At 31.9% G+C, this 16,112-nt stretch overlaps 1 protein-coding gene across 1 annotated transcript in view; it reads left to right on the top strand.

The window, feature by feature from the left end:
• The window catches only part of RhoGEF3 (Rho guanine nucleotide exchange factor 3), a 171,679-nt gene that overhangs the window by 38,592 nt on the left and 116,975 nt on the right, over window positions 1-16,112 (top strand). Inside the window, exon 2 of the mRNA XM_075354770.1 lies at window positions 5,734-5,926. Coding sequence (XP_075210885.1) covers window positions 5,734-5,926 — 193 coding nt within the window. The remainder of the gene's footprint in view (window positions 1-5,733; window positions 5,927-16,112) is intronic.

The raw sequence follows: 16,112 nt of genomic DNA on the forward strand, positions 1-16,112 counted from the left end.
CCTCATCCGGACATCTTCAATGTCCTACACCGTTTCCCTCTGAACTAGCTAACCGAGTTCGCGGAAGCGCTAACCCCGCACCTATTTCTACATTTTACAGAGCCAATTTCGTGAATGTCTCATAACAATCGAGGCAATATAATAATAACATACCACCAAAAATGTTATTCGCAACAAGTCCTACTTTCCTTAGTAAACTCAACTTTCAGTTCATACCCTGACTTTTTTCATTTGTGGACTCCAGTCTGGTCTGCCAGGAAGAGGTGGAATACAGACCTCCTACTCCCACTCAGTTCCATCGCAGAGTCCCGTGTGAGATTTACTTTATATGTGATTACAATTTGATTGTTTGGATTATCCATCTATTTTTCCATGTTGGTATATAGTTTACAATTGAGAGGAAAAAAGTAGTGTAAAAAGTTACCTGCCGGATTTTTATGTACCATTTTATGTTTTTTATGATTTTTGATTTTTATATTTACATTTTGTTGCCCTCGAGAAATTATTTTTGTTGTAAATAACGCATTTTTGCTAGCGATTTCTTTGCTTTATAAATATTGAGTTAAATGTGCTGGTGCTAAATTTGTTAACATTACCGAGTTGATTTTACTTATAATCTGGAATTCATGTAGTAATCCTTGTTACGGGGGATTTGATTTCTGTTAAATATTTAATAGATGTGATAAAGTAATGAGGATGTATTGATTTGTGAAATATTGTGTCTCGTATGGGGTAGAACCGAATGAAAATTTTACTCATATCAGTTTCCTAACTTATACGAAACTAAAAACAATTCAGACAGGATTAAAAAAAAAATGTAATTCCTTCCTTCCTTAAAAATTTGAGTTTTATCAATTTTTATTTGTATAGAATATTTTTATGCAGCTTAATACTTATATGAGCTTGTTATTCAGTTTGTTTAAAATTTGCTTCTGTGAAATAGTTTTTTTTTAAGTAAACTATTATGTTTTCACTTTTAACTTTTCGATATAAAACTTTTATTATTCTTTGAATGGCTAGTTATTAGGGTAGAAATAATCCATATCACAAGAGTAGGAGGTGAATGTTTGGGTTCTTAAAACGTAATTTCTTAATCAGATAACCCAGAATATTCTCATTTGATTTTTTTATGGTACCTTGGAAAAATTATTTTTCCGCAAGATAGAATTTATTTGAATTGTAATTACTTCCCCTAAAACAAATATTTTGAAAACTTTCCTGATATTTTAGTTGAAAAGAAAAATTATAAAAGTAAGATTTATCATTAATAATTTTGACTACGGGAATAAATTAAAATCTCAAAAGCGGAGGAAAATTTCATGTCATTGTTTATAAAGGTCAGTATTAGGTTTTATTGTGTTTGTGTGTGTGTGTGTGTGCGCGCGCGCGCGCAATAACATCGTGTACTACATTTATATATTTATATTTTTTTATGTACTCATTTGTACATACACTACTGTAATAAACTTGGAATTTCATCACTTTTACTTTGTTGTACGAAGTATAGGAAGTATTATGATCGCAAAAAATTTCGGTTTTCAGATTTCAACGGAAATATACGTTTTGACTATCCCTGAATCCATTTTGACTAGTTTCGGCGTTACATCTATACGTACGTATGTATTTCGCATAACTCAAAAATAATTAGCTGTAGGATGTTGAGATTTTGGATTTAGGACTGTTGTGCACCTCCTTTTTTGATTGATCCAAAATTCAGATGTTATGGATTTTTAACTTTTCTTAACTGCAGTAATATGCCATCATTGAGAGCTTTTCAAAGATATATCATAAATGGTGCTTATTTTCATTGGTTCCGGAGTTATAGCGAAATACAATTTTTAATTAATGAAATATTTGGATATTAGGGGAAGGCACATCGGTTCGAATCAGACTTCATCTCTTTTTTTTCAACTTTTTTTTTTTTAATTTAAATGATTTATAAATAATTATTAACCTCTCATTGTAAAAACATTTTTACGATGAATAATAATTCATTAACAAAAAAAAGAAAAAATATCAGAACTTATTAATGAAATAAAATTTTATGTACTTTTCATTTAAAAAAAAAAAAACATGTGAATATGAATAGACGTACAAGGAAGTTATTTGTTATTCACATCAGATTTTTCGTTCTAAGCTAACACTGGTTAAATATTTTCTTGAAATTGCCTGCAGCGCTATAAGCCGAAAAAATATGTATGTATATTTTTTTACGTAACAGTACTGTTAACATTTTATCAAAATCATATGAACAATTTTTGGAAAATCATCTTTTGACTTTTTCAAGATATACAGCCTATCAAAAGATGTAGCTTTGAAATTGGGCTTAAGCTGGTTTTATAAAAAAGAAAAAAGTAGTTATGAGAGCATGTACTTACAAAAACATTTGTATCTGTAGATAAAATTAAAGACAGAAAATAAAATGTAATATATATATATATCACACATACACACACACAAACAAATATCAGACCGTCTCTATTTTTATAACTTCTATAGAAAGGTATTACGCTAAATTTTATAAAGTTAAGTTTAACAATTTAAAAAACAATACTTGTAGTTTGTCATGAATGCTTGTTGTTAATTATATTGTGAGAAGTATGCAGGTTGTTAGGTGGATTTCCCCCAATCGTCTTATTACACAATCTCTTTCTGGACATGGTGCTTTTTTGAGTTAGATTGACCAGATTTGGTTGATTAATTCAGACTTGTGTCCAGTGTAGGGCCATTGATGATATACGCACATATTATATTTATATTTCTGTCCCAGGTATGAAGCTGAACGTATCAAAGTAGTTAAGAGCTTGCGAGGAACTGCAAGTTAATTGGAAAACCGAAAGGGAATGGAAAATACTTGCGGGCTTCCTTATATTTTTAGTCCTGCGGAGGATGGCTGAGGGGGTCTGATGTTGTAAATGTACAGATAGAATAGCGACAAGGGAGGCAAGGGGCCCGCTGAGTGCTTACTTTCCAAAGATAGGCGTTTTGGCATCGAGACCCGATTAGCGGAGGGAGTGTTGTGGCGACCGGGATCGTCACAAGGCGGATATCTTCCCCTACGGGGGTCTGAATGTTAATAATAATTTAACGTGAGAAGACTAATTATTTTAGATGTGTATTTAACACCATATTGTTGGGATAACTTGCGTAGAGGTTTTTTGAACTGGCAGTAATTGTTCTTTCAATATCGGCAATGGCCTGTGGAGTCTTAACGGAAGGAAAGTTAAGTTGCCTATTTCGTTTTGCATTTGAAACCGAATCTGTTGTACGCCATTTTTTAACTAAATCGTGTATCCTACTCTTCGCTGGGATACAGGCATTCGGAAATTTTTCTACGAATATTCGACGTGATTCTTCAAATGATTCAGATCGAATATAGGCCTCAGCTATAGCTATCCTCTCCTGGATTGAATAGAGCATTTTACACAAACAATTCCCCTCACAATACTGCACTGCAAAAAACCCCTCCCCCCCAATCAACAAGCTGTTATCACGCTGATAAGATAATAAATTAAATATTGAATTAAAAATAAAATTTAACTAAAGTAAATAAAATTAAATTAACTTTATAAAATTAAAGATAGATAATATGTAAGAATAAAAGTCACTGTCACGCACACCTGTACTAAACAAAGCAGTCCGCCAAATATGAGAACAGTACAGTGAATAACATTATCCACTGTACATAATATTAATAAACAAAACAAGATAACCACTAACTGTATTGTCTTACCAAAGTAGTAGCACACGAAAATAGACCTTATTGCCTACTGGCAACAAGGATAAAAAACCAAAATACTCACAATAAAAAGACAATCCAATATCCAAAACTCATAAAAAATAGGAAAATTAAATCAAACACTTGCCACAATTACCGTTCCTACAAATCAAGAATAAAACCCGTTAAACCAATCCGAAAGCCTAACAAACCCCGGAGCACAAACAGAGACGTCTGAACGCTACCAATCCAATAACTCCATTTCTTGACAATATCTTGATAAATCTTTAACTTGCAGTTCTTCCAACTCAGTATCATATCTCTTCTTCTTCTTCCTTCTTCAAATCTTCTCCAACTTTCCGTTAAATTCTTATTTTGAAAGCAGCTTCATTAATGTAGTGTTGTAAGCCCTGCTCTCCATCCTCATTTTCTTCAATAACAATATCTTTACGCGTTGGAAATCCTGATTTTTCGAAACACTTTGTCACTGTTCTGGTACAACTTCTTTACAGCTTTGCTTATTTAAATTACCGCATCTAGAACCTAGATGGTTTTAGCTAGTTCAGAGGTGGATGATGTAGAATTCATATTGGCGACCAAAGATTGTATTAACAGTTTATGGTAATCTATTGAACATTCTGAATGATGCTGTGGTCAATTAGTCGAGAAATCTTGTAGTGTTTGTAAGAAACCAAGCAAGTCGGACGTTAGAAAATTTTGAGGTGTTGTGACATGTTGCATTGCTCCAAAAAAAGCTAAACATGCCGGTTTGCTTCTCATTCTGCCATTAAATACTTACTGTTAATCATTCTTCCATAATCTGTAACTCATTCACGCCTTTTTTTTGGATCTCTAATCAACGAGCAGCTTCGCTGGGGCCATTTTTCCTTTTCATCTGATATAAAAACGACATAAAAAACAGTCAATCTTTCCTTGCGTTATTTTCCCCGAAAATGTTTCCCCTTTCAAACATGTATTCGGTAACGCGCGGAAAAATAATCCAATCTCTCGCCATTTGCTGTGTTTTCAGATTCATATCCTTGAATTATAAAAGGTAGTTTAGCAATCTATCCATTAATGGTTTCATTATAAACGTTTTTCCACCGTTTCAAAATTTCTGTTTACTTCTTTAGAACATCTTACACAAGTTTTTCCTTCATTGAACACCTTCGTGATCTAATTTACACTCAGTTTATCTCGTTCACTAGCACGAAGTACTTTTACTCTCTTGTTAAGATCAAGCCTAAACCTGGTTTTCGAAGCCATAATGACTATTGCCGAACTAAAGCAAAAATGTATATTTAGAGGTATACCTTTAACAGTTGAGTTCTAAGATAGTTGACAAGTCATTAAATCGAGAGATAGGAAGGACAGAGACAACAATAAGTAGGCAATTACTGTACACTTAAATGTATAAGTAAGGAAACAAAAGAACGAAGATCTTTTCCCCCATTCTTTGTTACTTACGGAATCGATGGTGAGAGCAGATAAAGTAGTGTATATACCTGACTTTTCGCAGGTTGTCTAAACATTTTCTAAACCCTGCATTCCGAAACTTTAAATTTTCCGATAAAAGGCTTATTTTATTTTCCGTTGTACGCATAACAAACACAGTTCTGTTTAATGAAGCAAATTTCACACGTTTTTCACCCCTACATTCATGGTACCGTGAAATATTTCCTTTTAATAAGCGATCTATTGATGCCGTTTTTTACTATATTACTAATGACGAAGAAAATTGGGATAAAAAAAACATAAAATTAAAAGAAACTAATTAGTGAGAGCGCAGTGATACATCTTCGCAAAATACAATAATATGTTATTGTTTATATGTGCAAACGTTAAGTATTAGAATAAAAAACTGCAATCGTTTCCGATTATAATTTTTTTTAAAAACCCTTTTATTTTCTTTCCTTATGATTTTTAGCGTATTCTTCAGTGGTCTTAACTAAATTAACGAAAAACTACTGGATTTAAGAGACTTTAAGTCAGTTTCTTTTTTTTGTGTTATTCAGGTCTCAGACTGGATGGGGTGGTTCAGGAGGTGGGAGCAGATCATTGGCAGCATCTGCCGGAGGAGGAAGTGCTGGTCGCCCCTCTTCAAACAACCCATCGATATCTTTACATCAAAAACAGCAGCTGCAGCAGCTGGCCGGATCCCTTTTAAGACCATCAACACCTGAAACTGCTCGAACAGCACCTGCCACCGTGAGTACTGTTAATGATTTCTTTAAACGAACAGAATATCTTCTTACAGTCGTAAAAGACTTTAAAAAATGCATTAATTTCCTGTTTTATTAGAAGATGAATCTTACAAAAGTATTTCATTGCTTATTAATTTGTTTTTAAATAGCATAATTACTGTCTCACTATGTTTACATTGATAAAACGATCTGTTTATAATAAAATTAAAAAAATAAATAAATTGCGACGAATTATATGGAAGTATTTATTCGTGCAGGGTTTATTTAAAGACCGAGAGAAAATGTAAGGTGTACGGGCGGTACCCAGATAGCCTATGTTTTTGAGAATCTCTATTTTATTAACGTTGTTTTACGCATCGCTTTGTAGGTCTTGGTGAAAAAATTATATTTTTTTGATAGGGGATCTATTGTTGCAATTTTTGTTACATAAATTAAACGTCGGTGGAGGTTTCTGAAATCTGTTCACTTAAATAGTCGTTAAAAATTTTTATAATCATTCTACTAAAAAAAAAACTGATGAACCAAGAAAACTTTAAGTTTCATGATATTGGCTAATCTTCGAAACTATATTCGTTAATTCTTATTCTGTGTGATATTTCTACGGGACTGTAACTTAATAAATAATAAATCATTTTGTAACGAAAGTATTTCAGAAATATAATAGGAAGACCCTAAAACAACGAACGAAATAAATAACGAAATAGAAAAAAAGAAGGAAAAAGAATATTTTTAGTATTCGTGGATAAACAAGGAAATTAAAACAAAAATTCGTGCGTAATAGTTTATACCAGCTAGAAAGCTGTCCGGACGAGTATTCCAGTTGGTCATTTGTGGGAATAATTTCTTCTTTTTTTTTTTAAATATATACATAATTTGTACTATTGTTCTAAAAAGACCGTTTAGAAGTTGCTTTGTGTTATTTAATTTACGCCATAATAGATTCCTCCCTTGTTCTTTATGTTTCTTCTGCTTCAGAGGATGAGATGAATGATTTGTTGCGTGTGAGGCCGGCATGTTTCTTCTTATCTCTGCCTCCTTTAACTTCACGTACTAACATTGCTATTGTCAATCGTTTACAATAACACTGTTTTCATTCTGTTGTATTGTTTCTGCAACCCCGACGATGTCAAAATAATCTTCAGTAACGTTTATTGCATTGTAAGTAATGAAATTAATATGATAAATTTGCAATTTTTAAGTGTGTTAAAACTTTCTAACTGACCTTGAAATACAAATTCTATATTAATGTTTTAAACGAATGTTAAAAAAAAAACTTAACGATAGATATTTCGATTGAAATTACGTTAATCGTCGTTTGAACCGGATCCAGAATACATAAACTTACGAACATTTTGACAAAAAAATATTTACCGTAAAAATCCTGACCCCCGTAGGGGAAGACATCCATCTTGGGACGATCCCGGTAGCCACACACCACCCTCTCCGTTCCAAGACGGGTTTTACCTGAGGTCATCTTTTAGACCCTCTAAACCTGATAATACATCCAGTCATCAGTTTAGCATCTGTCAGGATGCCACCGATGCAAATGCCTCGGCAGACATTTCCATATTTAATATCATCGGATTAATAAAGTTGCCGCTCAAGTTTATTTGTGGTAGACTGTAGATTTAGGCATCTCGTTTGGATTTATACTGACTGCTGTAAAAAGTGGAAGTATCAGAAAAAAATAAATCGATATTTCTTTATGTTAAAAATAATTCATTCAGAATTATTGAAGTTTTTATTTCATAGACCCTCGACCTTTTCATCATATATAGTAATTCACAAATCCCACCCTTAGAAACACGATGTAATTTCTGAATAATCCCAAAAAGGAGTGTTTCAAGAAGAAAGAGAACCTGAAATCGACGAAGAAGCTAAAGGTGGAACCGATGAACTTTCTCATTGCAGAGTTCTTGATGAGGACAGATTGGATCTAAGACAGTCAGTCGGTTTTATTATACAGATATGGTCTGAAATAGTAATAAAAGCAAATTAACATAAAAAAGCAAATTTAACATACGTTTAATTAACGTTTTGTTAAATATAAATTTTTATCTACATTTCTTAACGAGCATGATCTTAAAAATTAATTTTTAACTATTACCTTTGCACACCTATCATTGTCCTCTCTGCATGTTAATTTAAGCTCAGTGTCTTTTCCTTTAAAAATAAAGAAAAAATAAAAGATAAAAAGGAGAAATAAAGGATAATTATTAAACTTTAAACGAATATTTTAGCCTTGGTCGTGTAATCTACATGCTTATGTGACCGAGTAGTAGAATATTTAACTGTACTTTAATCGGGTATCCGAATTTTAATTCTTGAGAAAGTATGTAAACTATATCAGTTACTATACAAAATTCACACGTAGAATGATAAACGGGAAAAATTCTTGAGTTCTCTACTCTCAGATCAGAAGCTGATACTTTAGCGCGACCTGTGTAATTTGCTTCGCCTTGGCCGTGGGATATCAGTTTTTATAAGAGCGACTTGTAAAGGTTAATTTTTATCTTTTTAATTGAGGCGTTCAATCAAAGATTTTTCAAGTGATTGCTTTTAAAGACTTGATAGAAACGTATTCAGATGTTGTCTGGTAGATTAAATTCTTCATCGTACCATGTCAGCAGTATTTCTTGGTTAATAAACAGATTCGTAGTTCGGGTAACTAGTTCCCCTATTTCATATTAGCGTTCGGAGATTGAAACTTTCTTAGTCTTCATTGCTTACTTGTTATGGTTTTAATGTAATTTAAAACTACGTTAAATAACGAGTATTTAAAATTTTACGTTTAATCTAACTCTCTTACTTGAAGTTTATACGTAGTACCTGTCAATCGGATTCATCTAGCAGGATCGGAGGGTTCATCGTATGGGGGAAATTCTAAAGCGGTAAAATGATGTTGGAAGATTTTTATACTCCCACTAACTTTCACGCATATTTTTTTCTGTCTGTAAATAAATAGGGCACAGTACGACGTAATCGTATGCCGTGATAACATACCTTTCAATATAAATAACAAATAAAAGTTTAATATCATCAAATAATCTAAAACATTGCAAGTTTTTTTTTTTTAAATCGGATGGCTTTATTTTCAAAAGGTCTCAAATTCGAGTGCACGTACTTTCCGTCACAACATTAGTGACTGTAATCGTCTGGCATCGGTTGGTACCAGAAACTATTCAATTAGATACTTTTAGCTGTTAAGCTTGTGTTAATCACCTGTCATTACTTAACGCCAGATGAAAATTGCGATTTAATATTGTATATAATTTCATTATAAGTTACAATCGCCCCTCCATTCATTGAATGGCGCATAGATTACAGTCTGATACCATTTTCTTCCTTTTAATTATCGTAGATAGTTCATCGGCGCATATATGTTTGCAGAATCTTTTGAACTATCGAAGTATTAAATATCTTAAAAGTATTTTACGGTTGCAATTTAATTTAAAAAAAAATAATGAACAGGTTTTAGATGATTAAGTAAACCGTAAAATGTTGTCATCTTCTATGGATATCAGCTTTTCGGACTTTGATGCATTTCAAGCCGGTTAGAAATGGCGAAAGTGTAATATATTTCTGTACAAAATTCAAGAGAGATTTAATTTTGGTAAATTTTACTGCTGGTTAAATTGTTTAAACGAACCTTAATGCTAAAACGAAAATTTTGATGTACAGCCTTTATGGTGCTACAGAACTGTTCTTCATTTTTGTTTCATTCATATACAGCTATTGATGTTTACTTTTTAATAGCTTGTTGAAATTTTATTACTAATTATAAAATAATTTTTATAATTAGTAAATTATAAAAATATATTGTTCTTTTATTTTGGTACATTTATAGTTACTTGAAAGTTTAATTAAGTATAGGTGAATTTTTTCTGGCGTTTTGGTGCTATCGGAAACAAATCTCTTGATGGATCAAGTCGATCCATCAAGAGTTTCTATGCCGGTTGACTATTCTTAAGTAAATTTGATTGTCAAAGTGGCTTTTTGTTAACGCAGATAATTTTTATTGACAATTTGATGTTCGTTCAGAGATTAATCTTTAGGCATCTGTGCAATAAAAAATCGATCAACAGATTGATTTCCAACAATTAATTGAAATAAATACCAACAGTATTTATTTTCTCTTCTTTTCATTTGAATTAGACATGTGGGCCGATCTAATTTAAATGTAAAAACGGGAAGTAGAGCCGGGTAAATTTTCAGTGCTGTTTTGGAACGTAAATTTATTTATGCGAACAAATCGGTTACTTAAGAATGTAGTATCCGTAATTTACGTACGTTTGATATAATACAACTAAGTGTTTGTAAGATTCTCATTGTGGTGGATTTACTGGTGATTAGGATAATCTGAGATAAATTTTGTAGACTGTGATTTCATTGCGTATATTTAGTGTTTATACGTTTGGGTTTGTGTCTATTAATTAGGTACGGTCGGTATGGGATTTGCTGACTGATGTTTTTTCTGGTGATATATACGAATTTTCTTGTGTGTAAGAAAAATTTAAATCGTGATGGCTTCACCGCACGATGTTGAAAAATCAATATTATTTATTCATGTCGATTAATGTAATATTTATACTTAATACGCATTTTTATTACTTCATTTTTTACAGTAAATCAGACAAATAATCTAATCGTCAAAGTGCATAAGAATAAAAATTAATTTGTATTACGATTATAGAATAGTTTATTATTATCAATAAAACAAATTTACCGTTACCGATTTGAGCCTGATATGAAAACCTATGTAAAAAAGGACTGCAACGAATAAATGTAACACTTTATTAACAGCTTTTTTGTGAATTCATTTAGATAACTTTTAAAATTGGTCTATCAACTAATCCTGGAGTGAAGGAAGATATCTGATCGTAATCTGATGTATTTTTCCTCTGTTCATATCATGTATTATGTCGTATATAAAAATAATAATTATTTCATTTATTGTTGTGGTATGAAAGCCGCACTTTTTACTGATTACTGACGGATTACTGAACTAAAGTATGTACCGAAATTACTACTTTTGTGGGGTTAAAAAAATCTTGAACGATTTAAAATGAAAATGTTGATGGTTTTCGACAATCGCTCGCCGGGCAACACCACTTCGATGCCTAAATGGCGTTCAGGAATGTTTTATAATTATAACAAACAAACACGTTTTTTAGTAGTTAGTGCAGTAGTTTTTTTTGAAGGAGTTAGTTACTTTATCAGAGAATCGGATTCGTTTATCTATATTATAGATAAACTATGATGAAAAGTACATTAATATGTTGCTTTACACTATCCGTTTTTTCTTGTGATTGTATTATATGTAAACCGTAATACGCGTTAGTCCGAGTTGCTTTCTCTGATAGTAATTATGTTCTCTGTTCAGGCAATATTTATGATAGACTGTGAAGGTGTCGCTTATAGGGCTGAATGAATATCACACGCACTCCGTGGGCTGGCATCCTGATACTAAAATATATATTTGGCTTATATTAGTGAGGCGTGCGAAGAGAAATAAATCATAGATTATATAATTAAGTAAATGAAACAAATTGTTAATTACACTTATCGGTCAGCTTCTTAAAGATAAGAATCTTGAATTAATTATAATCAGTACTATTACATGTAGAATTCGGTCCCCGGGAAAGATTAACGGACAAGGTTGTTATATAGTAAGGAATTTAACTGCACATAACTAGATGACTCATGTTGTCGATTAGCAAATTTCATTTGATTAATTAATTTTACTATATCGGTATGTGTATACACGTGTGCATGTGTTATGCTAGGAGTGGAAAATCATTTTCTTTTTACATTTTTTATTTATCTAATTTTTCTATCTGTTCATATATGAGTGTTTTATTGCAAACAATGAACTTACAAGGAAATCTTTTCAAAGTGTATTATGCGTTGACTGTTCAAATAAATATCTTGAATTATTAATGGTATGTCATTCTTTTTTAGAATTTTTATTGTTCTCGTAACACTAGTAGTGTATTTTAAAAATATATCTTCTCCTGCTTTTTTTTCCTGGGTCTGGATATTTATTAAACTCATATATATAATTTTCCAAAATAAGTAAAGCGAAAGGTTTGATAGATTCAAACCTAGGTTAGGTTAAGGTCATTAGCTTAAGTTTGATTGATTCATTGCTTTTTCAGTCTTTATGTTTTGTGCTAATCCTTTAATCTTCCCCTGCTATCTTGAACCATTAAGCATAACGCATTATTTCGTAACAGGAAGATACGTTAATATGTTGCATTACACTAAACATCTTTTCTTGTGATTGTAATATATGTAAAGCATAATAGCGTTAGTCCGAGTTGCTTTCTCTGACGAGATTATTATGTCCTTTGTGTTGGCAGTTTCTATGATAAACAGATGAAGGTGTCTCTTATAGGGCTTCATCATACACACTTCATGGGCTGGTATCCTAATATGAAAGCATTTATTTGGCTTGTGTCAGTAACATAAGCGAAGAGAAATCATTTTGCTCCGCATTTTCTCTAGTGAGTCTAGCAGGTAATTGTTTCTGATTGTATATTTTTAATGACTTGTTAACTCATGTTAGGCCACGTAGAATCTTTATGGTTATTACATTTAACGATATTTTACCTCGGCCTATTTACCGTATTCTGAGTTACCCGTTTCGTAATCTTCAATCATTGTTTCACCAAGTTGATAAAACCATTTATATATTCTCTATTGGCAAATTAACTGAACATGATCGTCTTAATTAATGGCTACCAAACTACGAGTAGTTCGTCTTACTTCATGATTCTGATATTAAATTTTTATATTCGTGTTATCTTTTTTATTTTCGTGTTATTCCTGTTATTCGTGTTTATTTCAAATCTTTGTCTGTCTACCTAATTTTCTTCTTCATTTTTTAACGCTGCATTTTTTTCTGAAAAAATTTCTCTCCAAGCAGTAAATTCTTATCATTCATGTTTCTATTAACTCATCGTTTAGTTTCTAACAAACGAAAAGTGCCGTCAGCGAAGCACATAACATCTTATTTTCTTCCTTATGACTGTAACACAACACTTAAAATGCGGTTGAATATCTGTATGCTTCTTCTTCGTTCAGGTTAAAAAGCAACGGATAAAGAACTTGTTTTGATTTATTACTTTTGAAGTTGAGCCTTACCTAACTTCGACTTGTATTTGTATTCAATACAAGAAGAAAGAACGCGATTATGTTTGATTATTCCCATTTATGCACTCCATTTGTGCCGGCCGGTTATCTTCTTACGTTTTACAAGACATTAAATACGATTCAGTTGCATTTGAAGAATCGTGTAATGTGCAATAATTTTTTTCATTCTTGTCTAGAAAGTAGTCGTACCTCGTAGAACGCGACGATAATTCTCTCGTTAGAGACTCCAGGAGCATTTCTTGTCAAAGTAGACGACAGCAACCGATCTGTTCCAGCGCCTTGTCGACATTTCTACAATTCTTACCGCTATCTCAAGAGTCTATTCAATCTATGAATTTAGTAAACACATGTTTAAGTTAGTTCTGTCAAATCTGATGCGAGTTAATTCAGTCTTTTTCCATTCAGATTTTAGTTTTTTATTAAGTTTTGAACTTAGTAAGAAAATTTCTAGTCTGTATATCCGAATCCTGTTAAATAAACATTTGAAAAATAGCAAACCTAATCGGAACTCGAATCCACAACTAAGGATGAAAGGTAGAATAGCTACCGCTTTTAACATTGATGTCGATTGATCTGAGCGTTATCAGGAAATGGAAGCTGTCGAGTATTGTTATGCTAACATCACTCCTTGCGTATCGTATGCAAAATGAGTTACCTCAATCCACGTTTGGAAAACGTCATTTACGTCGAGTAATTTTTGGGTCAGTTCCGTCCCAAAAATTCTTTCTGTTAGCTTTAATTCGTTCTTACTCTTTAAGTGCGTATTAGTTTTTCGTTGTTTATTTTGTGAGAATTATTAATCGTTCAAAAATTCAGTAATTACAGTAAAAATTTGCTCTAAACTTAATAAATATTATATCACGAGTAAAAATACGAAAGGAAAATAACCGCTTTGAAGAATTGGAATCTCGGGATGTTGTTGCGCTGGTAATCCAGTACGTTCTCAATTCAAAAAGTAGTCCAAGCAAAAGAAGGTAACTGTTTTCTTTCTTATGTTTCCTCTGTTTTTTTTGCCTTCTGTTAGCCTTTACGTATGTTTCATTTTGATTCCTTTTAATATATCAATACGGGTAAATGACAGTTCAATCTTTACATCTTGATGGTTTCTGCCGTAGTTCTTCGGTGAAGAAATCTTCGACTTCAGGGATTAGAAATGTTACGCTGAAAATGTGTTTGAATAAAATTCCTTTCTGAACTTTTTTCTCCCTGTAATTATTTCCAAAACCTTCCTTCGGTTTATTTTCATCTCAGTTTCTTCGATAGCTTAGTGGAATTCGGAATGTTCAAACGAAAGGGAAATTCGTATTTAAATCGCTACACCGGATATAGCGTTATTCTTTTTTTACAATGTCGAAGCAAGTGATAATAAAGATCGGGTTTGGTATGGACATCACCACCTCCCTTACGTTAGCACCGTCCGTTCTAATTCATGTAAAAACATTGATTACGAGCGTACTTTGACGGAGTGTAATCTTTTGTTGTATTGTGGTCGGTAAAAATTGTCTCATACTTTTCTACGAGTCCGCCACCTAGTGACCGGAAGGTGTTTGATTAGTATTGTTTTAATTATTTTTATATTGAACTGCCTGCATTATAAAATATTTATTCATTTTTAATACTGTTGCGTAAAATGTTTTCTTGTGTTTGAGATTATGCAAGATGAAAACCGTTTGTACGACGGAGATGATAATTAATTTAGGTGAATTAGGATTCTGAGAACTGTTTTAATTTGTAACATTCTTAATAATAAAATTATCATTTATTTTTATTTTATAATCTTACAGCTCACTAAATTATTTTTTTTTACAATTAACCTGATGCTATTTTATCAACGTACGGCTAAGAATAAAAACGTAGTTTTGTTTCATTATTTTCGTTATAATTTAAGTCATTTCTAATTTACTTGTTTTTTATTCTATTCTTAATAAATAATATTACATATTCAATATGACATATTTTTCATTTGTTAAGTATATTTATTTCAGTTTACTTCATTAATTTATCATGCTTATTATTGTCTTTATATATATTATACTCATTTGTTCTGCTTGCATAGGCTTTGAACATTAATTGCACAGAATATATGTAATATTTACAGGATGGACAATCTGTTTAATAACAAAACTAGAAAAGTATCTTAGTTTGTGTGTTTGCCTTTGCACCACCCTAGAACGGCTGAATCAAACTATATAAAACGTGCAAGATAAACTTATATTAATTTTAAAACGGTGGTGAATATCTTAGTAAGCTAACTTTATGTAATTTGCAACAACTTTTGTAACAATTTTAGTTTTAAACAAGGGATATTACTTTGTAAGGCTGAGAGGTAGGTTTTGTTCTGATTTGTACAGGACTTATTTATTAAATAACTACTGTTCAGATTTATAGTCAATAACATTTTAAACTACTATTTTAGACTACTAACAAAACTATTTTAAACTACCAAAAAATAAATTTCTTGGAATTTTTTCGTCTTTTTTCATGGTATCGTAGCTCTAGAGCGATGCTGCAAGAAGGAAAGAGTATGGTAATTAGTCAAAAGATTGGATCGGATATTTTGCATATCTCGATGTTTCACATCCTAAGGACCCCAAAAAACAAAAAAACAAAAATTGGGGAATGTTTGTACTTATGATATATGTGTGTGTTTGTATGTTTGAAACTTAATAACTTTTGACTGGACTGACCGATTTTGATGAAAGTGTGTACAGAAACTCGTGTATATGGGGAAATTTGTTGATAAAATTTTAGGGATCAGTATCTCCAGGGAGTGGGGTAGGTAGTTTTTTGAATCAATTTTCTCTAAATTTTACATACAAAACCCCAGTTTATATTAATCTCAATACATGCACACATGCTTATTTTAACATATTTTTCTAAATCCCCTGCATTCCCAAAAATCTAAAAAGCTAACATTTTATTTTTATTGCATATTTTTTAACCGAATCTTTCTTATGTCTTCTTAGGCATAGTAGTAGTGGAAGCGAGGCCAAGAAAAAAAAATACTTTGTAAGCAACATTAAGGATGGAAAGCC

Source organism: Lycorma delicatula, chromosome 1, assembly GCF_047948215.1.
Source record: "Lycorma delicatula isolate Av1 chromosome 1, ASM4794821v1, whole genome shotgun sequence".
In the NCBI taxonomy this organism is placed as follows: domain Eukaryota; kingdom Metazoa; phylum Arthropoda; class Insecta; order Hemiptera; family Fulgoridae; genus Lycorma; species Lycorma delicatula.